This window comes from Vidua macroura, chromosome 1 (genome assembly GCF_024509145.1).
Source record: "Vidua macroura isolate BioBank_ID:100142 chromosome 1, ASM2450914v1, whole genome shotgun sequence".
Classification (NCBI taxonomy): Eukaryota; Metazoa; Chordata; class Aves; order Passeriformes; family Viduidae; genus Vidua; species Vidua macroura.
Window position 1 is genome coordinate 18,487,865 of NC_071571.1, and position 23,701 is coordinate 18,511,565.

At 37.2% G+C, this 23,701-nt stretch overlaps 1 protein-coding gene across 1 annotated transcript in view; it reads left to right on the forward strand.

Moving 5' to 3' along the window:
- Window positions 1-23,701, forward strand: part of DNAJC1 (DnaJ heat shock protein family (Hsp40) member C1) — a 108,585-nt gene that overhangs the window by 83,588 nt on the left and 1,296 nt on the right. Inside the window, exons 9-11 of the mRNA XM_053995035.1 lie at window positions 9,690-9,809; window positions 22,635-22,683; window positions 23,138-23,616. Coding sequence (XP_053851010.1) covers window positions 9,690-9,809; window positions 22,635-22,683; window positions 23,138-23,616 — 648 coding nt within the window. The remainder of the gene's footprint in view (window positions 1-9,689; window positions 9,810-22,634; window positions 22,684-23,137; window positions 23,617-23,701) is intronic.

The window sequence follows — 23,701 nt, forward strand, 5'->3', positions numbered from 1 at the left end:
CAGCACCAAATAATACTGCTGAAGGTGGTGATGGGAGAATCTCTTATTCATTACAGCTTACTGCTGAGGTTAAGTAAGATACATATGGAGAGATAGATATATATAAATATATAAAAAAATATATATATATATATGTATATATATATATAGAGAGAGAGAGAGAGAGGCAAATCTTAGGAATGAGAGCTGAATAGTAATTACTTTTTGACCTGCATTAGCTGTGAAATGTACTTGTGAATAAATACTTCAGTTGTGGTTTCTGAATAGACTGTAACTGGTTTTGTTTTCCCAAAAATGTATGGGATCTGTTGTATTGGCATTATATATTTATGGATATATTTACATTTTGGTTTGTAATATGCTTAAACTCTCAGAGCTGAATTTTGGTTTTGTTTTTTTGGATGGGGGGGATTGGTTGTTTTGTTTTGTTTGTTTCAGTTCTTACATATCATCTGTTGACGTGCCATTAGGATGGGTTAACGTATAGCTTGAAGGTAAAACAAAATTGTCAAAATTGTGAATAATTAATATGGTAGCCAGAGGAGGAATCACAAATACAACCATTTTACTGGAATTAAGTTATTCTTGTCTCAGACTTAAAAGTGAAGATTGCTGCTTTGGGGGGATCAGTGTGGTGAGGAGCTTCAAAGAGGGAAAGACTTATTCAAATCCAGAAAAAGGTAAGCCCAAGAACAAAAAATTACAACTTTTTTTTTCCCCCAAGAAATAGAGAAAGGAACACTGTCAAGGATTTAGATGAAATACTGGATGATCAAAATATAAAGCAGTTTCTAGAAGATGCTAGAGCCAGAAGTCCTTTTCACTCATGTTTACTACAAGGAAGTTTTAGAGACTTTTGACATCATGTATTGAAGACAAGTGAGAAGGGAATGTTTTAGATTGAAGTGTTCATCTGAGGATGATAAATAACAAATTGCTTGGAACAATGGTCTTCACCATTCGTTGACCTGAAAATAACTCTAATATCAAATCCATTTAATACTGCTGTTAATATTTTAGCAATTACTTAAATGAGCCTTGAAATGAAAGATAGAAATAGGTTACCAATTTTTGAGCTTGCTTGAGGATTCTGGGAAGTACAGACTGGTTAGCATGAATTCCATACTGGGTAATTCTTTGAAGTTATGAAATGAAATGAATTAGAAGTGCCAATTTAAAAATAATAGTAAGAAGTCAGTATGAATCTAAAGAAAAGTTATGTCTTACTATTAGAGCTTTACAATGCACTTAGATTTTATAAAGGTTTTGACAGGTTCTGTCAGCAAGACTTCTTATAGTTACAAAGTAATGGTAAGATGGAAAGGAAAATCTTTAGAGTAATGCTTGTCAAGAACAGGAAACAGATACATTTTTGTTATTGCAAAATGTCACTAGAGGAGTTTCATATAAATCTGCAAGGATCTGTTCAGTGCTGGAAATTATCTATAGTGGAGTGAATTGCAAGGGGTAACAGACTTATTCAGGGCACCACTAATCGAAATGTCTGTGAAATCCTCATGCTCAAACAGGCAAGATCTTAAAAAAAAACTCTCCAAGGAATACTCTCTTTTCCTAGGGACTTCCTTCAGCTTTGGGTTTAGAAAGTAAATGGCTTCCTGGTAGTAGGGGTTTTGGTGGATTTTATTTTTTAATGTGGGGTTTTTTTTCCTTTTCCCTCCTATATTATATCTGAAGCTGTAGAGCAAAGCAGAAATATATGGGACAGAGAAATGAAAAGGCAGCAGGGTATGGTAAGAAGTGAGAAACTGAATGTGTAGAAAGCCAGCTTATGATGTTGGTTTAGAGCAAATATGGGATGATGAGAGTGGATAGGTTCATCATTGACTTTGTAACCAAAATGGATTCAACATCATGCTTAGGAAATTGCTAATCTGTGTTGGGGACAGCTGTGAGGAAGGAAAGAATCTCTTCCTAAAGCATTTGTTTCTGCATGTGGTAGAAGACCTGACAATGAGGCAGATGAAACTTCATGCTTCTGTTCTTAGGTTCTTGCTCTTCTCTAAGAGCTGTTGTCTACTTCTGTATATTGTTTAATATTTTAATGCTTTTAATGTCAAAGGCATTCCTGTTTGAGGAGTAGTATGAACAAAAAAATGGTTATGATTAGGTTATTATTTTGATAACTTTGTAAGAGAAGACAGTTACTTATATCTTCATGTTTACATGTAGGTGCTTTGAAAATTCTAAAATTAATGTTCTTTTAAACCTCTGTAATATATTGTTTAAGATTAAATTAAGTTACTGGGACCAGAGGATGTGCAACACAGAGTTCAAAGAAAATTTAAGGATTAAATAATTCAAGTAACTGTTTCTATTTGTGGGTGCCAAGGGACTGAAATGGCAAATGTATCATTCTGCATATTTATTAAGTTGTCAGTGGAATTCAGGGACCTTTAAAGGCCTATACTTTCAATAACTCGTTAGAGAAAACTAACAAAACACTGATACGAAAAGAAGAATTTGTGAGCATCAGGTAAATATGACCTGCAGGGAGTCCTGAACATTTCTATAATGGGAAGTCCTGCCTTAAACCGTTTGTGCTTCATAGAAAGATTAACAAATATGCAGGGAGAAGGTGATCTGATTGATAATCTCTGCTTGACTTTCCAGAAGGGTTTAACAAGGCTCATAGGTTCTAAGGAAAGAAAACAGTCATGGAATAAGAGAAGGGGTATTTCCCAGACAAATAATTAATTAAAAGATGGGAAATGGAGGGTAGAAATAAATACCTCTTTCAATAGAGCAAGGTTAGCAGTGCAGTTTGGCTGAATTTTTGCTAGGAGTTTTGCTGTTCAATGTATTCATATAGTGAAGATGGTAATATGGTAAAAAGATGATTCTTGAGGTGAGAGGGTTTAGTATTGTGTGGAACAGTGAGCATGAGAACAAACATTGAAGAACTGCAGAGTGATCTTAGGAGTTTGGCTGCTTGGGCAATAAAGCAGCAGAAAAGTTTCCCAGTGTATAAATACAAAGTGATGCAAAGATTGATACAGTGGATGACTGTCCAAACTTCATGCAGAAGATAATGAGCTCTGAGCTGACCTTGATCCTTGAGGAGTTATCAGTGCTGGCTTCATTGAGAATATCAGCTCAGGATCATACCAAAGACCAATTCAAATTGTTAGAAATTATTAAGAAAAGAATAGAGAGCAAAACAGAAGAATCCTTATTCCACTGTATAACTTAGGATTAATCCTGCTCTGTGCAGTTTAGTACCTCATTTCAAAGAGGTTGGTTACAATGGAATTGCAGGTGGTTTAGAAAAAGGCATTGTGGGAAGTATTATGTGTAACGTGGCTTTACAGCTAAGTAGATCAGAACTCTTTAGCCAGAAAGAGAAAACTTACAGAGGAATACTCTTGAGGGGTATTTTGAACAAATTTCTAAGTGACATGTTAGTCAGTAGATGCAGACTGTTTGGAGGTGACTCTCTGAAAGCCAAGAGCCAGATGTCATCAAAGCTAGTGGGAGCCAGGTTCGAACATAAAATAAGCTGAATTCTTGTATAGTGAGTAGCAGATATGTACAGCTCCTCATGAACATGATGTTGCAAATCCAGAAAGTTTACATAGTTTCACAGGAAACTGGAAAAAACAGAAAAACAGATTGAGATAAATAAATCTAAATAGATAAAATATATCAGGCTAGAGAAATTGCTTGAGATGAAAATAATTGGAGTTGGGAGAATATTAGGGGCACAGTAGGTAACCTATATGCTTGCCTTCATCTAACTCCTGTATGTGCATATGGTGCCTGTTTTTTCAGAGCAGGGTGGGACTGAAAAGAATGAATGATAAACATAATCTTTCTCGTTATCACACAGTTCTCTGCTGCTGCACTCCCTGAGCACAAATGATGTGCTTACTGACCTGCTCTGACCATTGCTCTGAAACAGCATAGCTATCTTTGTTTTTGTTGGCTCACCTAATAAAAACAGTACTAGTGAAAGTTGGATGTGAGTAAGAGCTTTGAAGGACCAAAGGGTTATATATGAACATGTGGCTTTGAATATGAGTTCAGATGATTAATACCCTTTAGCTGATCTTGAGAGCTTCACATCAGATCTTTAGAACTGGAGCAAGACCCTTTGTGTTCAGCAACAGCAAGATCACAATGCCAAATGTGTATTAGACCAGATAAAACAAGACTGACTTCAGACTTCTTGTAGGTAAAGCAAGAGATTGTAACAATAGAGAAGATTATTGTAATAAAAATAAGACATTATGAGCAAAAAATTAAATCGGAAAACTTTCACATTCTGTTCCTTAGTTACTGGACCAAAACACCACCATCTTCTAGGTTAAATGTTTTCTGATTTGCAGAATTGTCAAGTTTTACTAGGACCCTTGGTCTAAAAATATTTGTACAGGTATTTTTAAACAGATGCTGCCTCACACTTTATTTGCATGATCACGGACTAGATATGCGCAAAATCAATGAATCACCAAAGTTAAGTGAAGTGTAGCACAAAGTTCTAAATAGATTGAAATGTCAGCCAAACTTCCCTACAGTGAATTTAATTATACAGTATATATAATATATTTAACTCTACAGAATAGATAGTATATTGATGACAGGAAGAAATTATCTAAAGCTAAAATTTAATATAGAAAAATCAAATTATTTCAGTGTCAGGGTACTGTAAGTGACTCTGAAAGTTTCCTTAAAAACTCTCAAATACCAGCCACTTTCCCATTTTATCAACAAAAGCATATATAGTTTTATGCTTATTAACAGTATTAAGTGAGTCAGACTTATCTTGACAAGAAATGCTTTGTTGTCTAAAAACTTGCTTTTAATGTAATTGAAAATAGTGTTGCTCATATTTTAAAAAATCCTAATACTGTAAAGCTGTCATGCTGAAAGAGGTGGGATGGAATTGCCAAGTGCAGATGCACATGTAAGAGTGATACTGAACAATAAACCGCATTCATATTTCTTTTCTATAGAAAGTGCATGGCGGTTTGGGTGAACTAATCCCTCAATATTGCCAGCTATGTACGGTAAATCATGCTAAAGGATTATTATTTATAGGAATGCTATGAATTTTTTTGTATCTGCACTTGTAGCTTATTTTCATTTTAAAGACTTTAGACCATAACTCTGTACTTTTAATTTTGTATTCAGTATGGGGAATTAATCCCAGAATGGGGCTTTTTGGATGCAAAATCTGAATGCTTGTGTAGTAACAACAGCTGTCCCCTCACCATGTGGTGTCTTCCATTGCTTTACTGTAGAGATGAATTTTGGCCCAGTGTTTCAGTAATATTGGACACACATGGTTTTAGGTGACAAAGCAGTATGTTTATGCATTCATTTGACTCTTGCAGTTACAGTTGGCTACAGATTAGAACAGGGAGAATACATTCACACCATGACCACCCTCGTAGCTGCTTGTAGTACTTGGATCACAGTAGGCGCTGTTGCATCTAAAGACACAATTAACTGTTGCTGAGGAATTGCAAATTCACAAAAGCTCATTTACAGCTTTTGCTGTTGAGAGTGGATTTTCTTTAAAAAAAAAAAAAAAACCACAAACTTTTCAGAGGTTTTCCAAATTTATAAATGTTTTACATCTTCACATTCTAAAATTATTGTCAGCTTGAAATAAGATTAAGAAGTTGATATTTTAATGTAGTTAATGAATTTGTGTGCCCTGAATTAGCTGTGTAACTAACTACAGATCTACAGAATTATTGTAGTTTTGTCCATTATTTAGGAAAATAACCTCAAGAGTTCTGTAATATTTACAAGTGGTTAGTAAAACTGTGAGCACAAATCTAAGTGTGCAAAAAAGTCTGAAAATAAAGCTTATCAGAAAGCTTCCGACATCTGTATATCACTGAAAAGATCATCTTGATTTCCATGTGTAATTGCTTAGATATGCTTTGGATATGGTAAGAGAGACTAGCTCTGAATGTAGCTGTTGAATCTATTTTTAAAAACCCCACAAACAAACAAACCACCAAGTTTTAATACAAATTAAATAGAAAATTACAGTAAACCACATATTAACCCTAATTTTGAAGTATGAAATTTGATTTTTAAACAAAAGGCTTTAACCAGAACTCTTTAGAAGTATTCATTATTTAAATTACAGTGATAAAAATTTTTATAAGTAGAACATTCAGCTCTGGAAATCTTTCTTTACAGAAATCCCTGAGAAATATTTTAATATAAAATACCTATATGGAGTATAATGCAATAAGGGTATATAGTATATTAACTTGTTTGAACCAGTAAAAGTAATAAGGCTATTTTGCAGTGTGGAGATTTTTCTATGTATGTCATTTCTTCTGTAGACTAGGGTGTAATTGTATAATGCAAGCAATTTATGTGTGAGATCTCTCACATAACACACGTGTTACTTAAGCGTCTTGTGTTTGAATCATCAGAGATAATTCATTTTATTCCTGTATTAAAAAGTATGAATGTCTGAGGCTTTCAGCATTGAATAAAAGACTACATGGATCCAAACCAGGACGATTGATAAAATCCTTGCTACTATTGGCTATTATTTACTGTCTTTTAAGTGGCAGGTTGTATTTATGCCAATTTATCTGCTTCAGGGAACACTCTTGATAGCAGAACAAAGTGAATAAAAGTAGTTTGCTTTGCAAATGAATGCAAATGGTGAAGCCTTTCGGGAAGCCCTTTAACGGGAGCAATGCACTTTGATTATGAGTGAAGCTGCCATTTGGACATGGTGAAAAGAGCACGCTTGAACCATTGATTGGGGGAGACAGTAAAAAGTCAGGAAGGGCCCCGTTAAGCTTGCAGTGCAGCGGGCGGATGTCAGTGTGGTTAGAGCACAGTGGGAGAATGACAGGCAGGATTAGTGTCAGGGAGAAGCTTTGCTGTAGTTGTGGAGATGGTCCCTGGGGTCACTCACCTCTGACTGTTGTTCTGTGCTGATGGCTCTGTAATGCAAACCACTTGATATGTGCCTGTTCATTATCGGAAATGGTGATTAGAAGAAGTATGTCATAAAGAATTCCTTAAAAATACATAAAATGGCAAACTACTGGTGATAACAAAGATTTGGCTCTGCAGTCGTTGCCAAAGATGCTGCAAAGATGCTGCAAACGTCAAAGACGGTTACTGCGTTTTGCCTTCAGAGGCAAACGCGATTTCATGCCTTAAACTGCTGTAATTGTGTGTTCCTTGCTTTGTTCACTTTTATTTGGCCGTTATGAAGACAGTCATTGTTAACAGCTTGGCATGTAGTTAGAGTAAAACATTTTTTTATCTTTTGGTTATTGAGTAGTGGAAGCATCCAGTCTGGTTTTGTGGCATAACTGCATTTTAGGGAGGGGGGAGGGGGTGTTGTTTAATCGTCTTGATGGAATATTAGAGTCAAGAGATTTCATTCCTGGTTTAGCTAAAGTGCTAATACACAGGATGGTAACAGTGACAAGAAGCTAAGATGACTGTTCTGTTTCATTTAGAGGCTTTTTTAATATGTCAAAATGGAGATATTTTCTGTGTCTTTGCTGAAAAGATATTAGATAAGCAATTAAGTAAATGTGTTAAGCTGTGATTTAATCATGGAATAATTTAGGTTGGTAAAGGCCATTCAGATCATTGATTCTAATCATTAATTCAGTTCTGTGAAGCCCACCAAGTCTTTTAAATACCTCCAGGGATGGCGATTCCACCACTTCCCTGGGCAGCCTGTTACAATGCTCAAGAAATTGGGGAAGAAACTTTTCCTAATATGTAATCTAAAGCTCCTCTGGCACAACTTGAGGCCATTTCCTCTTGTCCTAGATCTTATTACCTGGGAAAGAGGTCAGTCCCCACCTCACCACAGCTTCCTATCTCAGGTAGTTTTAGAGAGCAGTAAGGTCTCCTCTGAGCCTCCTTTTCTTCAGGCTAAACATCCCCAGCTCCCTCAGCTGCTACTCATCAGACTTGTGCTCCAGACCTTTCCCAGCTCCATTTCCCTTCTCTGGACATTCTCCAGCACCTCAATGTCCTTCTTGTAGTGAGGGGCCCAGAATTGAACACAGAATTCAAGGTGTGGCCTCACCAGTGCTGAGTGAGGATGATCAGGGGGATGATCTCTGCCCTGGTGCTGCTGGCCACGCTGGTGCTGATCCAGGCCAGGATGCCATTGGCCTTTTGGCCACCTGGGCACTCTCTGGCTCATGTTCAGCTGCTCTTGACCAGCACCCCCAGGACCTTTTCCTCCAGGCATCTTTTGTGCCACTCTGCCCCAGCCTGTAGCTGCAGGGGTTGTTGTGACCCAAGGGCAGGAGCAGGCCCAGCACTTGGCCTTGCTGAACCTCAGAGCTCTGGCCTCTCCCCATCAGTGCAGCCTGTCCAGTTCCCCCTGCAGAGCCTTCAGCAGCTCAACACTCCCACCCAGCTCGGTGTGTCTGCAGACTGACTGAGGGTGCCCTGGATCCCCTCATGTGGGTCATTGATAAAGATTTAAACAGAGCTGGTGCCAGCCCTGAGCCCTGGGGAGCTCTGCTGGATGTGATTCCATTCACCAACGCCCTCTGGGCCCGGCCATGCCAACGGGTTCCTACGCATCCAACAGAGCACCCGGCCGAGCCACGAGCAGCCAGTTCCTGCAGGAGATGCTGTGGGAAACGGTGCCAAAGGCTTTCCTGAGGTCCAGGTAGGCACATCCACAGCCTTTCACCCACCCACTAAGTGGGTCATCTTATCATAGAAAGGAGATCAGGTCAGTCAAGCAGGACCTGCCTTTCACAAACCTGCGCTGGCTGGGCCTGATCCCCTGGTGGTCCTGTACCTGCCGTGTGATGGCACTCAAGAGGATCTGCTCCGTGACCTTCCCTGGCACCAAGGTCAGACTGACAGACCTGTAGTTCCCTGGATCTTCCTTCTAACTCTTCTCTATGGGTATTGCATTTGGAAACCTCTTGTGAACTTGAGACCTCCTCAGTCAGCTTGGTGTGCTGGTAAATGTTTGAAAGGGACTCGGTGAGCACTTCATTCAGCTCCCTTAGTTCCCATGGGTGGATCCTATCCAGCCCCATGGATTGTCTGTGTCAGGTCACTGTCCATTTTTGCTTGGATTATGGGGCCTTCACTGTGTTCTGTCTTCCAGGTCAGGAACTGGGTACATGGAGACCAATGGATCTTTCCATTAAAGGCTGAGGCAAAGGGGAGATATGAAGTACCTCAGCCTTTTCCTCATTGTGTGTCACTGTTTCTGCCTGCATCTAGTAAAAGATGGAGATTCTCCTTAGCTGTTCTTTTGTTGCTTATGGATTTGCAGAAACATTTTTTATTGTTTTTTATGGCAGTAGTCAGATTAAGTTCTTACTGGACTTGGGATCATCTAATTTTTGCACAACCCCATAATTTAATAAAAGTATTGTTGAATATTATTTTTACTGCATTTTGTAGTGTTGTGTTATGTATGTTGTATTAAAGTTAATAGAAATTAAATGTGTTAGTCTACGTAACAGACAAAGTGCAGTTTTTGAGTGTTAAGGATTTTTAGTGTCTTACTATTGGTCTCTTGTTTTTATCCATTTTCAGCAACAAGACACAGAGCAGATACCCAGATTTTTTTTTACATTATTAGATTAATTTGCTTAAAGATTTTTTTTTTTTTGTTCGTATATTACCTTGCAAATAAATGTCCAATATTCCAGTGTAATGAATGTTTTACAAATGTTTTACAGGCACCTGAATGGACAGAGGAGGACCTGAGCCAGCTGACAAGAAGTATGGTTAAGTTCCCAGGGGGGACCCCCGGTCGATGGGAAAAGATTGCTCACGAATTGGGTCGATCAGTGGCAGATGTGAGTGCACTCAGATTTGCATTGTGTAGAGGATGACAAACCAGAACAAGACAGGCAGTGTAGAAGGCAGATATGGGGGCTGACATTGTCTTTTGAGAGAAGCTACAATCCTTTTAGGACCTGGAAGTGAACCATTAACTAACTATGCAAGAAGCAGATGTCAGCCAGTATCTCCCTCCACAATTAACAGCTGTAACTGATCAGCTGGATGGGGGATTCTGGTGCTTACAAACTTCAGCTACTGTAACCCAATAACAGAAAAACAATGAACTGCAGGTTTTGTAGCAACCTCCTTTCACTGCAAGTGAATGTTTGTGTGACTTGGTTAAAGATTACATCTCTGTTTCAAGCCAGTCCTTAAAAAATGCATATGAGCTAATGGTGTTTTGACAGGTGGTTTCCATTAATTAAGCAGAAATATCTTTACAAATTTTAAAACTAACAATATGTATGATACTATTTCACTGCCTTTTTCAGTATTATAGCATGCTTAAAAATTATATTTTGTAAAATAATGTCCTTGTTAATTCATATTTTATAGTATATACCAGATACCAAGGCTTGTACTTATGTTTTTTAAGTGTTATGATCTTAAAACCCTTAGGGGCTAGGCTGTAAAAGACTTCTCCTTTTCAAGCAATAGATCACTAGAACATGGTGTAGTGTCTGCTGAGGACCATTTGAAAGCCCTTTCAGCTGACCCTATTTTATAGGCTCTGTAGGGGTTAATGAGAATAACATTTAAATCTGTTCATGTACATTTTGAGATTAGATGTTCTTTATTTATCATATTTCAGGAATTATCTTAAATAATGGGAAACAAAGCCACTGACTACAGTGAAATATTATAGCCCTCTGGGAAATTTGTGTGCTTCTTAAATTTTTTTTTCATTGTTGATATAATAACGAAAAGATATTTTTAGAACTTATTTTTAAAGTTTTAATGAACCTATACTGTTCTGATATATATGTTAAAAAAAAAGTCTTTTGCATTATTATAATTTTAGAACAATACATTATTTGCAAAATAGTATATGTCAACAAAAAGTTACTAACCTACTAATCAAATGAAATTAGGGTTTTTAAGGTTTATTGTGTTCATACTTGAAGTATTCATACTACTGAACTGGACTAAACTGAATAATACTAATACTAAACTTTAATAATAATAATAAACTTTATAATAATAATACTAATACTGAACTTTATTAAAAAGATGCTGTGTTTTACTGATCTTAATAGCAAAAATATTTCACATATGTTGGTAGTAGTGTTCGTGGCAAAGAGCTTTTGAGATTGGTTTGGAAAATTTGATAATCTTGATACAGATAGTACAGACATGTGGAATGGTTCTACATACATCCATCACAAAAATAACACTATCCTCAGATTGCCTTTTGCACCCACTGTCTGCTTTATTCCTTGACTTGGGTGTATTAAGAATCCTTTTCCATAATATATTTGGCCATTGTATTTGCACACATCCAGTACTAGAAAGAAAAAAACCAAACTCACTTGTTTCTTCCATTAGATGAGAGGTCCTCAGCAACTTGCTGTTTTGTTTCAGTGAGTAGCAAAGAGAAATGAAAGACATGTGATTGTTCTAAGTGCTGTCATTTTCTTGTATGAAAAAAAGGAATTTCCAGGATTTTTATGTGTGGGGAAAGGTCAGAGTGTAATCCTTTTTACTTCTAGTAACCTCCAGCTATATGATTAATGTAATTACTTTCCACACAAGTTTTTGCTTCTCTAAAAATTTTCAACTGCTGCTAATGCTAGGTCACAAACTAATTATTAGAGGTCCTGCTACTTTTATCACTGCATTACACAGAATTGCAGCAATTAGGTATTATGAGGAAACAGAAACGAGTATTTTACAAAATGAATGTTTTAAACAAAAGCTTCATGGGAACTTATTTGGGTCTCAGATTGTTACTGCAACGGTACTAGAAATGGTGAAACTGGAAACTGCTTCAGATATATCCATTCAGTAAGATTTCATTATTCAATAAGATGTACAACTTATCCTGTATATTTCTTGAAGATAACATAGAATCTAAATTTACAGCAAGGACTCTTGTTTTGTTTGGGCATTACCATAATTAGATAAGAAATGTTATGGTAAAGCTGCAGGAGAAACTTCTGGGTTGTTAAGTTTGTCTGCAGCAAAAAAGGTGTTTGCATGTGCATGCAGCATTTGCTGCCCAAACAGCTGTTCCCTCTTTCTGCTGGGAGCAGGGCAAGGAGATAAGTTCTGGTGTACAAGGTGCTGCTTTGAAACAGCTTGTGTAGGTAGCTGGTAGGTAGGTGTTGGGAATGCCTTGCTTACAGCTGGTTTAACAGGAGTCAAGCCAGAGAAGCTTTGAAGTATGTATTATCTAGCAAATGTACTACGTCTTGAAAAAGAAAAACATTCAAGGACGGATTTGAATTTGGTTTTCTAACATTTTCTAGTATAGGAAATACTTTGTAAGAACTTGAGATTAGTGTCTGCTTCTTTCTTTTCCTGCAAAGCATCAAGAGCAGTAAGGCTTGGTTTTCCTTTCATAGTTAGAGAATTATGATAGAAGGGATCGATAAGGTACAGTGTGCTTGCTTCTAAGTGATTTTATGGATTCAGACCTTATTTAATAGTAGATTAGCTAAATAGGTATTCATAAAAATAGCTCAGAGTAATCCAGTCCAAAATGCTGTCTCCATTGTTGCTTCTGTCTCAAAGCTTTCTTCCTCAGAAAAAAAAAGTTAGAAAAAAACCTCAAATTTTTTTAAAGAATAAACTGAAACCATTCATATATATCAGAAGAGCCTCAATGAAATTCACCCCCTCTAACTACCCCAAAGAAATTCTGTCTTAAATTTATTCTTCTTTTTTTAAAGAAATAAATTCCTACTACGTCCAATTGTGTTTCCACTTGCAATTTTTAGGCAGTGTGAAGCAGTGACTTGGGAGTGTTCTGATGTTGTTTTAACTTACTGCATCTTTAGTTTGTGTCTAGTTTTCAGTATTGCACTTAAACATGTGGTTTGATAGAAAGAGTCCAGATAAGAATAATAGGTCCCTAAAATGTTATCTACAAGGGAAGATTGTGAAGGAATTCATATTGTTGAACTAAAAAAAACCCCAAAAACAAAACAAAACAAAAAAAAAAAAAAAAAAAAAAAAACCAAAACAAAACAAAAAAACCTCTGAGAATATAGGAAGTATTCAGCTACATAAAAAGAAAACCATAATGAGGAAGGGTCTTGTCCACTGTATTAGTCTTACAGGGCAAGAAGTTTTTGCCTCAAATTTAATCAGAGGCTGCAGAATTAGACATTGAAGGATGAAGAATTAGAATGGAGATGATAAAGCAGTGGAATAAACTGCTGTGGAGTCTCTGCATTTGTGGGCCTTTAAGAACAGATTACACAAACATCTGCAAGAAACATCAGTATAGTGGTTCTGCCTGAGGTTAGGTCCTTCTCTTCATATGGTCTGTGATTACACTAGCAAGTGCAAGCTATCTGGGAGGGAAAGGGGAGGAAAAAAACTTTCCCTACAATTGGAAGCATGTGTGAATTCACTTTTAAAAATGTAGAATTAAAGCCAGATAGTCACCACAGTTGGTCAGTAATCACTGAATATACCTTAGCTTGACTTCTTAAATTCAGTAATTCCTAATAGTGTTCCTTCAGTGTTTTTCTTGTCTACTACTTTTCAAGTTCATGTTTTGTAGACATTTAGTTTATTAATTATTTCCCAAAGCACAAATAAGGATTCCCAAATCAAATAAGGATTACTGCAAGGCCCATTATATGGGTATGTCTAGCAGATTCCCTGTCCAAACAAGTACATCCACCTGGTGTGATGCAGGCTGCTGGGAAAGTGCCAGCCAAAATCCAGCAATGAACAACTACATCCATGCTGTAGTGCCCCTGAGCTAATTCAGCTCTACTGTTTTTATTTATGCTGCCTCATGTGATACTAGCATAAATATCTTTGCAGCATATTCCTGTGCTTTTCACCTCAGAGCAAGGGTAAGCTTGTAGCTCTGGTGCAGACATACTGGAGGAAGGGTTACTACTTTAACTTCTGTCATGGTAAATGTTTATCTTGTCTCTCTTTGGGAAGACATCTTTTAACAGCCAATGAATAATCGACCCAAAATAGATGAGGTTAAGTTGTGCTCACTTTATCAGTATGTTTAATTATTTGAATTATTTAAATTGCTAATTGTCACTTCAATATGTGCATATAGGGAATTTAGCAATCTTTTCCTATAAAGATGGTTTTCAGCTGGCTTAGTATAATGAAATCTTACTGCTTTCACAACTGAAAGCTTCTGCAGCTTTTAAAGTAATTTTTATTGCAATTGGCTGTTATTGTAAATTAGGTTTTCAAGCATTTTGATTATGAAAGGGAAATGGAGTTCAGTTAACTCTAATCAGGATTCCTGCCTGCTGACCTGGTTACCTGTACCACTGCTCTCTGTCATCCTCCGAACATCTGTTCTTTGACCCATTTTCCTTGCTGAATTTGTTGCTCCAGGGTTAGTTCTCATTCCTGTCTGCCAATACTTAAGGAAATAATTGACCTTTTAAAACAAAATAAAAAAGTTATGTTTGAATTTCCTAAGCACTGTGAACACTCTACAACATAGTATAAATAATGAATGGAGTGGAGTTGCAATACTATTATTTCTGCAAAAATGATATTGTTTGATTTGACAAATGCTAAGCCTTATGAAGATTTATAGTAATGATTGTCAGCTTTTGCTGAATTCAAAAATTGAGAAAAAGCACTTAGATGTGAAATTATAAAAGTATATTGTACTTGACAATACCAACCTTTATAGATAAAAAGTTTTAAAAAAATATTTGCTGAAAGGCATAAATTAATTTCAGTAACTACAAAGGACGTTCAAATTGTAAAAATAATAGAGGAAGTAAAAGCTGTCTGGCATGCCAAACAGACTTTAATGTGATTATTAGGTACAGGTTTTTTAAATTAAAGGCAAAGAGATCTCAGATTTCATACTTGTGAAGTAATATCATTCACTTGTCTTACAGGATTTAAACTGATTCTGTTTGCTCCTGCAGTCACTAATCTCATGCATTTGTGTTGCAAAAACAGACTGATTGGGATTTGCTGCTTGTATAGAAGAACACTGAGGTAGACAGCAAAACAATAGCCAGGTGGCAGACATTCTGAATTACCATGAAAACCTGAAAGCATAAGGTTTGGGGGCGTGGGTGCATATTTTGTGATATCTCTTGTATGCCCGAGCAACAGTTTTAGCCTGGAAGTCTGACTGAGTTCATACTCATTACGGTTCATATGCCATTGTAAAATAGATTTCTTATTTTTGACAAATGCAAGCTCATTACTTTGCCAACAAAAAAAAACATCTATATGAGAAATGGTCCATATGTTAAAGGTCATTAATTTATTAGGTCTTTTGCTTCTGGAGATGAACTGTTTTCCTAAGACTGTTCTACATTTCATTTTGTGTACTGTGTCTGTGTTAACTCAGAGTGCAATCCAGTTGTGGATATTCTGAAACACTCACCCTTAGCAGTTTGCATTTTTATGTAATCAGTAGCTCTCCCAGCTGTTTATTGAAGTATAAAGGCCTAGATCGAGGTCCAGGAGAGGTTATGAATATCTGAGATGGGGTTTAGATAATATATAGGTCATGTAGACCCCTCAATCTGACAGTGAAGGCTTCAAAACACGTGTCTAATCCCACAGACACACCAGAGTGATTCTGTTGATACTTGGAGGGAGGAAGAGGTGGTTGCTGTTCACAGCACTCTCACTGTACAGTTTTATCCTGTGCACTTCTACAGTTGTCCCTGCCGTTTTTACAAGATTGGCAGAACAATGCCTCTTACAAACAAAATTAATTTTCATCTCATAAAGCATGACCAGAGCATTCTTTTCACTTAAAGGAAAAAGTTCTTTTTACAGAAGGCAGTGGAACAGCAATTTTTGGTCCAAATAGATGGCTTGTGAAGGGGTTAAGCCAATGATGCTCCAACTTTTTATAGAGTGGCATAAATTAATGTAATGTCTCACAAAGCTCACGGTGAGCTGGGTTTGAATTTCATTGCAGAATTCAAATTTCTGACTGTCAAAAAGGGTAATGCATTTTGCATCATCAATAACAAAATAAGATGTCCAAGTAGTTGTTGCAGTGGGCATTAGGGTCAAACTCCTTTCCTGCATGAGTGCCCATAGGATAGAGCTAAAAATGCTCTCATGGATTGTAACTGACAAAAAAAAAAAAAGCACAGTATGAAGCCTCCAGCATTATCACAAGTCTAATTGCAAAGTTCTTCCTGTTGTGACCTGAAGAAAGGAGCAATTTTTTTGCTGCTTTGAATTAACTGTTTGGGGACTTAAACTGGAGAAAGTTCTACATCTGCTGATTTAGGTAAAATTTGCCTTTTTTGCAGGCCACATCTTAAACTGCCTCGTAATAAAACTTTTGGCTGTTTTGGGGATTTCTGTTGCAGTAGCAAAGTTCAGAATCATGGCTTCTAAGTCCATAAGTATAATAAAATTGTATTGTTGCTGGCTGCAACTGGTGGTTCTAAGCAAATTCAGTAAAGTTCATAACATGTTTTGTAGTTCTTTCAAGAATATTGTCCTTAAAATACTCATTAGCTGTATTAGTATCAAATTTAACCTACACAGTGGCTTGAGATTTGTCACATTACCAACTTTTGGGAAAGTTTGTAACACTCTACTAAGCTAACTGTTACAAGCAGTGCGAAAACAAAGATATGTCTGATTTGAAATACTTACTTCAAGTGGTCTTGTAAGTTGCAAATGAGGATACTTGGAAAATGGAGAATGATTTGGCTCAATGTGTCAGGATTTGAAGTTTCCACAATCTGGTAAAACTGAAAGACCATTTTAGAAGCTCTTTTAATGTCTAAAATGGAAGTCAGTGTATAAAGCAACAAATTTTGAGTCACATGGAAATAAAAGAATGGGTCATTATCATTGTCCAACTTGAGTCAAACAGTGCTTGATACAGTTGTAGCCATTTTTCCTGTTAGTAACAGGTTTTTTTTCTGTTAGTTTTTTTCTGTTAGTAACAGAAAAAAAGCTGTTTAGGTCTAGATTGGAAGAAAATTCAGCGCAGCAGGTAGTATTTTGGTTATAAGAAGAGAACTTTAAATTTGGCAAGTTATTCTGTGTGGTTCTGGAAGGTTAGATCTGTAAAAACCTACTACTTTGACAAAGCCACAAAGGCATTAAAATCCTTCTGTATCTGGCTTTCCCTTGTAGGAAAAAACGTGATTACAACTCAAATTAGCCTTAAAGATTCAAGAAATGTCTTACTGCTTTATAGTAACCTCAAGTATTGACAGGCTGTCCCCACAATGTTTTTTTCCATAATTCCACACATCTTGGCATTTTTTTCATGACATAACTAGATGGGGAGCATGCAGGAAGAGAACAGCTGGGTGCAGTAGACTGCTACTGGCAGAGCAAATTTCTGATAGTTAATGCTGAGAAACCATTACATCTTTAGGAAATACTTAGAGAACTTCTGCTCAGGAAGATGTTGAGAGTAACAAAAAATGTTACCAGACTATGCGGTGTTCAGTAGCACCAATAACGTCATCCTCCTTTGCAAGAAGAGATTTAGAAAGCCAAGAGATGTAGATTTTCTTCCTCTACAAATCCCACATTATTTTCTTAAAATATCATTAGAACCCAAGAGGTTTGTACTTCTGTGACTATCTGCTGCAATGCTAATCAAAATGCTATCCTAGAGAAGGATAGAAGGTAGGTTGTTGCCCACAGAAGATTCCCAGGAGACAGCGAATGGTGAAGGCTTTGGTGGCACATTGGCGGAGCTGGGCTGGGGGCAGTGCTGGAGGGCTCAGCTGAGCTGCTGGGCCAGTGGCTGCTGCTATGAGAATGGGGAATTGCTCTTCATCTTCTGCAAAAGGGTTCTGTCTCTCTGTTTAGCACCAGTAGGATCACTGTACCTGACTTTACACACTTTCCCCTCTAGGTGTGTCATAGTTCTGTGCTTTTTTTATGTCTGCCTTCCCTGCAGGGTGAAAAGTACCCTCTCATTCATGTGATAGCAAAATTTGCTTTTGCCTATGCATCTGAGAGTTTTTAAAGCTGATTCAGATTTTTTTCCCCTATATATCTCTGAAGTATCAATTGTCCCATCAGAAAGAGGTGGCAGGTGTCCAGGGTAATAGGAGAGTTAACATCTGGATGGTCATGATGAGGAATGCTTTTACTGCTAGGTGTCTTGTTAAGTAGCAACTAGTCTTTGTGATCTGGACTAATTGTTAGCAGTACAGGAGGAAACCAACTCTGTCTGGCTTTCATCACATAAAATCATCCCACTAATCCCACTTGCTTTTGATAGAATCTTTTTATAGCTGAAGAGCTATTGAAACTGAGTTCAGAAGGGAGTTCTCAGAAGCAAATTGTTCCTGTGGTTTCTTTCTGTAGGTCCCATAGTAAAGTAGTTTGATTTCTACTCCAGCAATTTGATTGCTTGCATCCAGGTTTTTTTGTCATCTTTATCTGTCTAAGGAAATCTGTTTCACTGTGCATGATATTACCTGACTTTATTTGTGACTTCTGTTATCCCTGGTGGACTACAACATTTAAAGTTGATTCCTATAAAATAATGCAGTGTGTCTGTTCAGCAGTACAAATACTTGCAGGAATATGAGATCTTCTGTCTTCTGTTTTAAATCAATTTCACAGACTTGATCCATATTATTTAAGGTGTCCCCAGACCCAGGATTTCTTAAGGGGGTTGGCTAATACTCTGGTGAAAGCTGTTGTCAGTAACAGCAGGCTTTTAGCACACCTTCTCACAGTCAGGATAAAACTCATAATTTAATATACATGAAAACTGTAATCTTAAAGCATTATGCAGGAACAAATAGCAGTAATAACTAAAAGAGAGTATTCTACAACTGCTTCATACTTTGAAAAAGTTTTTCCAAGTATGTTATCTGTTAACTAATGAAAAAGAAATAATATCATATAAGCAAGCTTTGATAAGTAATTGAGTAGAGAAAGCAATGGAGCAACTTATGTTGCATAACTTAGTCAATTTTTTATGAATCAATTAGGAACTAGCTAGTAAGTAACACTATTCACACCTGGAGAGGAAATTTAAGTTGGCATTAAGGATGTCAAAAAGCATGAAGGAATGGGCAACAGAAGAGTCTGCAGATTTGAGTGGCAAGAACAATGATTAAACTCCAACAGATCAAATCGAAATACAATTTCAGATGTTCCATAGGCTGGATTCCTAATAATCCTCAGCAGTTTAATACTGACATGTTAACGATTCTTGCCCTGTGTCAGCATGTGGAATGACAATGACAGTTGAGGCTGATGGACACATAAATCTGAAGGCTAAATAAGTGATACCAGAACTCTCAGTGAAAAGAGCTGGAGTAAACATGAACTGTACATACCTGGAAAAGGACTTCTGTGTGAAGAAGAAAGCTGACAAAAATAATAATAGACAAATAATCTTCCCCTGTAACCTGTAAATGATGATAGTAAAGCTGTGGGAAGCTTGATGAGTTGTCAAACTTACATCAACTGAACGTGCTTGTTCGATGTTTGAAATAGTAGATTTTCAGTATCTAAACCATACACATAGTTGTTATTTCCAGCTTACCTGGTGAATGTTCAAATTGAAAGTCCATCAAAATATGAACAAATATACTAAAGCCTTCAAAAGATAAAGTCTTGGAATTATTAGATGTGATGAATGGAGTAACTTAATACTTGGTTTCACCAAGCTATAGTGAGTGAAGTTGGCTAACATAAGATAACCTATGGAAAGACTGTTACTCCTGAATTTTCTGCATGTAAGGGGAAATACTAAATGCAGTCAGGATCTGGGAATAAGCCAAAATCCTTCACTGGTCAAATGGAGAGGTATGGTTTAGATTCCAGTCCAAATAGATGTAATATGCAGCAAAATTTATATCTATGATGGGATACATACACTAACTGAATTTGGGGACACCTGTCTTCCAAAGCAAAGTTTGTGTTGCACGTGTAGTGTCAGCTTGAAAGAATAAAATGGTAATTGCTGACCTCTGAAAACATCAGAGGTTCAAAAGAGAGAAAACTGAACTCAGTTGGCACTGAGGCAGCAGCTCATGGTACCTGTCTTTGCTGGCAATTCATTCTGTTCTGTTTTATTCAGGGAATCTTTTCGGCGCTCTTTTTCTTGCCTTCATGTCCTTATGAGCAGGCTGTAAATCTCTGAAAGACCTACTTTAAAGATAGCAAAATGGTTTAGAGACAGCTTTCTTGGACTACACAAAGATAGATAGGGCCTTGTCATATTTACAATGAATCCACTGCATCATTGCAGGAAGCTCTAAAAGCTACTTGTTTGCATGGCAAATTCTTCTCCTCTTTTGAAAATAATCTATTATAATCCAGTTTATATAACATGATTTCTATTTAAGAGATGCATAGCAGGACACCACTAAGGATCCATTCTGTTCAGCAGTCAAGAATGGCTTCTGTTCCTCTCCACCTTTTAAATCATTAGTACTGTAGAGACACTGCTAAAAGATGGAACACAAACATTTTAATTGTGATTATTTTAGAATATAATTGTTTTAAGGAAAGTAATTTCTATTAATGGATCTTGGTTTTCAAGGAAGATCCCTTCTATTGTTCCAAAATTGGGATCACAGAGTCCCAGAACTGTTAGTGCCACTTAAAATATCTGTTCATATTACAGTATTCTGACATTTTTCTTTGAACAATTAAAACTTTATTTTACTGCAACAGTAGAAACTGGAGTTTTCTGTGCCAGATGTCTACCTCTGGATAAAGGTTTTGGTTAATTAGAGTTGGGATTTCATTGTTCACAGAGTTTTCATTTGAACTTAATCATCCCAGAAAATGAGGCTTAATTTGTAGGGAAAATAGACCACTTTGCCTTGTTAAGTCTTGCTGTCATTTCCTTAAGGAGATCCAGCACCAGCCTATTTTTACAGCAAACTGCTGCAATTCTGTGGGCAGAAAGGTGGGTGGGAGGAACCAAACAGACCAGACTAGAAGCAGATGGTACCAAGGTATTTTAACTATTGAGGTGCTCACTTATGAATCTTGTCATAGAACAAAAATCCTGAATCTTAATCTTTAAGTCTTCTCACAGCAAATGGCTTTACAACCCTCTGGCAGGTTTGCTCTCTAGTGCTGCTCTGAGTAGGGATAATTGTTGTTGTTAACATTAGGTAGCTAAAATAGCAGAAGTTTGTGCTGTGGCTCAGGAGGCCTAAATGACACCTATTGTGGCTAAATCCCACACAGAGGAATTCCTGACTTTGTAAGTGATGTATTTTTTATTCTTGGTCTGAGCAGCACACTACCACACACCTTACACTAATGGACATTAAGATCTGAGGTCCCAGGTTCAGAGAGCAGGGAACACAGGGAACCCATCCTATGTAGTATCAAGTTCGATTCAGTGTCTCGCCTGTTCATGTTTTAAGTTTGATTTGAGTGGTTCAGACTACTTGATTTCAATTTCTGGCTTCTTAATAAAGTCCTCACATTCAAAAAGAAAAAAAAGACATTTTTATCTGGTATTTATAAAACATCTTCAGCAATTAAAAAGATTGTATAATTCTTTGAGTACTATATTTTAAGATTTTTTTGTTGTTGTTTTTTTTGTGGTACCTGAGTTTGAGGCTGTAGGCTGCTATCTAAAAGGAGCTACAGAGAGCTGGAGGGGGACTTTTTGCAAGTGCCTGTAGTGATCAGACAAGAGGCAATGGCTTTAACTGACAGGAAGTTCGTTTAGATGAGCTATTAGGAAGAAATTTTTTTTCTGTGAGGGTGGTGGTGTACTGGAAAAGGTTGCCCAGAGAAGTCATGGATGCCTGGAAGTATTCAAGGTTTAGTTGGTCCAGTGGAAGGTGTCTTCATGGCAGGAGGGTTGGAACCACATGATCCTTAAGGTCCCTTTCAACCCAAGCCATTCTATAATTCTGTGGTCATTTTATATAACAAGGATGCTAAATAATTAAAGAATCTTAAGTGAAGCCTGGCTTATTATCTGAAGTCTAGAAATTTGGGATGAGGAAGCTCCTTGTTCTGGGTGGGGAGAAAGGCTGTTTGTTTGCTTACAAACAGAACAAATTTTGAAACAATCACTTTTTACTCTAAAAAAATCCAAAAATGCTAAAATTAGTGTTATTTTTCTCCCAGGACAGAGATTTCTGTATACACAGAGAGGCTGAATCAAGCAGTTCTCTATCCTCTGGACTATCAGTAATAACTTTTGCTGCAGTACCAGGACTTAGGAGGTGTCTTTACTGATCTTTGGCAGTCAAACTGTTACCTTTCATTTGGGGACTGTCTACTTGTGTGCTCCATCATCCGGACCTATGCGGGTCACGCTGTTGTTTTATTCAGTATTGAGAAACTAATATATAGAAGATAACTCATTTGGTTCTTTTCCCCCATCCTTGTGGTATTTTTAGGCCAGAAAATTAAGGTTTAACAAGAAAAGAAAATACAATTTGAGTATCAAATGTAGTGTATTATGGTGATAGTAATAGAAATGTATAGCATCACTTATATTATTTTAATAAGCCAGGAATGATTTAGAACGAAAAAATCTAGAAGGTTAGTTTAAGCCAGTTTGAACTCCACATATGAGCAAAGGCAGCCAAAGAACCACAGCCTCACCATACTTATTGTGTCTTCAATGTAGGTGTTTGTGGTAAGCTAATAATGAATTCTTCAATAGCTCCAATGACTAAATTTTTTAATAGTCCTTCATTTTTGTTGTTTTCTTGCAGGTTACCCTGAAAGCCAAACAGGTGAAGGATTCTGTTACATATACACCAGGTGTGTGCTTCTGAAAATGACTGGGTTTGGGTGATAGCTGTGCCTTTCAGAGTCTGCTCTGCAGAGATTTTTGCAACCTTGCCTTGCTTTGAGAAAAAAGAACTGCTGGGTATTCTGAGGGAACAGTTCCTTTAGATACATCCTGCCGGGCTTTCTTATTCTATTTAGTGTGGGGTTTGGTCATTTGTTCAGGTTGAACTCTTTTGTTCATATGAGTGTGGGAATTCAGTAGCATTTCCTGTAGGTCAGATAAGCTCCTAATTGGCAAAGTTCATCACCTTGATGATCAAATGAATGCCTTGATTTCTCAGTTTTGTTTTTCTTAAGCTGTCAGTCCAGAAGAGCTTTTTGTCCACTCTGCACTATTCTGAGAACCTTTAATTTGTGGGCAGTTCTCTGCTTGTTTGTGAGGTGTTTTACTATTTCAGAAGTGTAACAGCAGTGCTTCTAACAGGTATCATTAGGCTCTCGGAGCTTAAAACGCTGGCACACAATTCCAAAAATTTCAAAGTCAACATGAATCTGCCGGATCACATAATCACCCAGCGAGAAAGGGAGGAGGAGGTGGAGGAGGAGGGGAACTACAATCTTATATCAGAGCAGATGGATACCCAGACAGATCCAAAGGAGACCATAGCAAGTGAAACTAGACACCGAAGACGAAAAATTGTCAAAGCACCTGAAATGGCTCTGCTGGCAACAAAAGAGGTACCAGAAGAGAAGGGCAGAGGGAGACGTCAGAAAGATTTTGATAGCACTGAGCGAGAGGAAGAGAGTGATGATGAAAGCAGAAGAAGGGAGAAAAGCCGTGCACCAGAAGAACCGTGGACTCAAAATCAACAGAAACTTCTTGAAATGGCCTTGCAGCAGTATCCAAAGGGAACATCAGATCGCTGGGATAAAATAGCAAAATGTGTTCCTGGAAAAAGCAAGGTATGACTTGTTTTGATTGAACTATAGTATCAATTGAGGGGAAACATATTTGCTACCAATTTATGATTACTTTAAGAATGAGGGT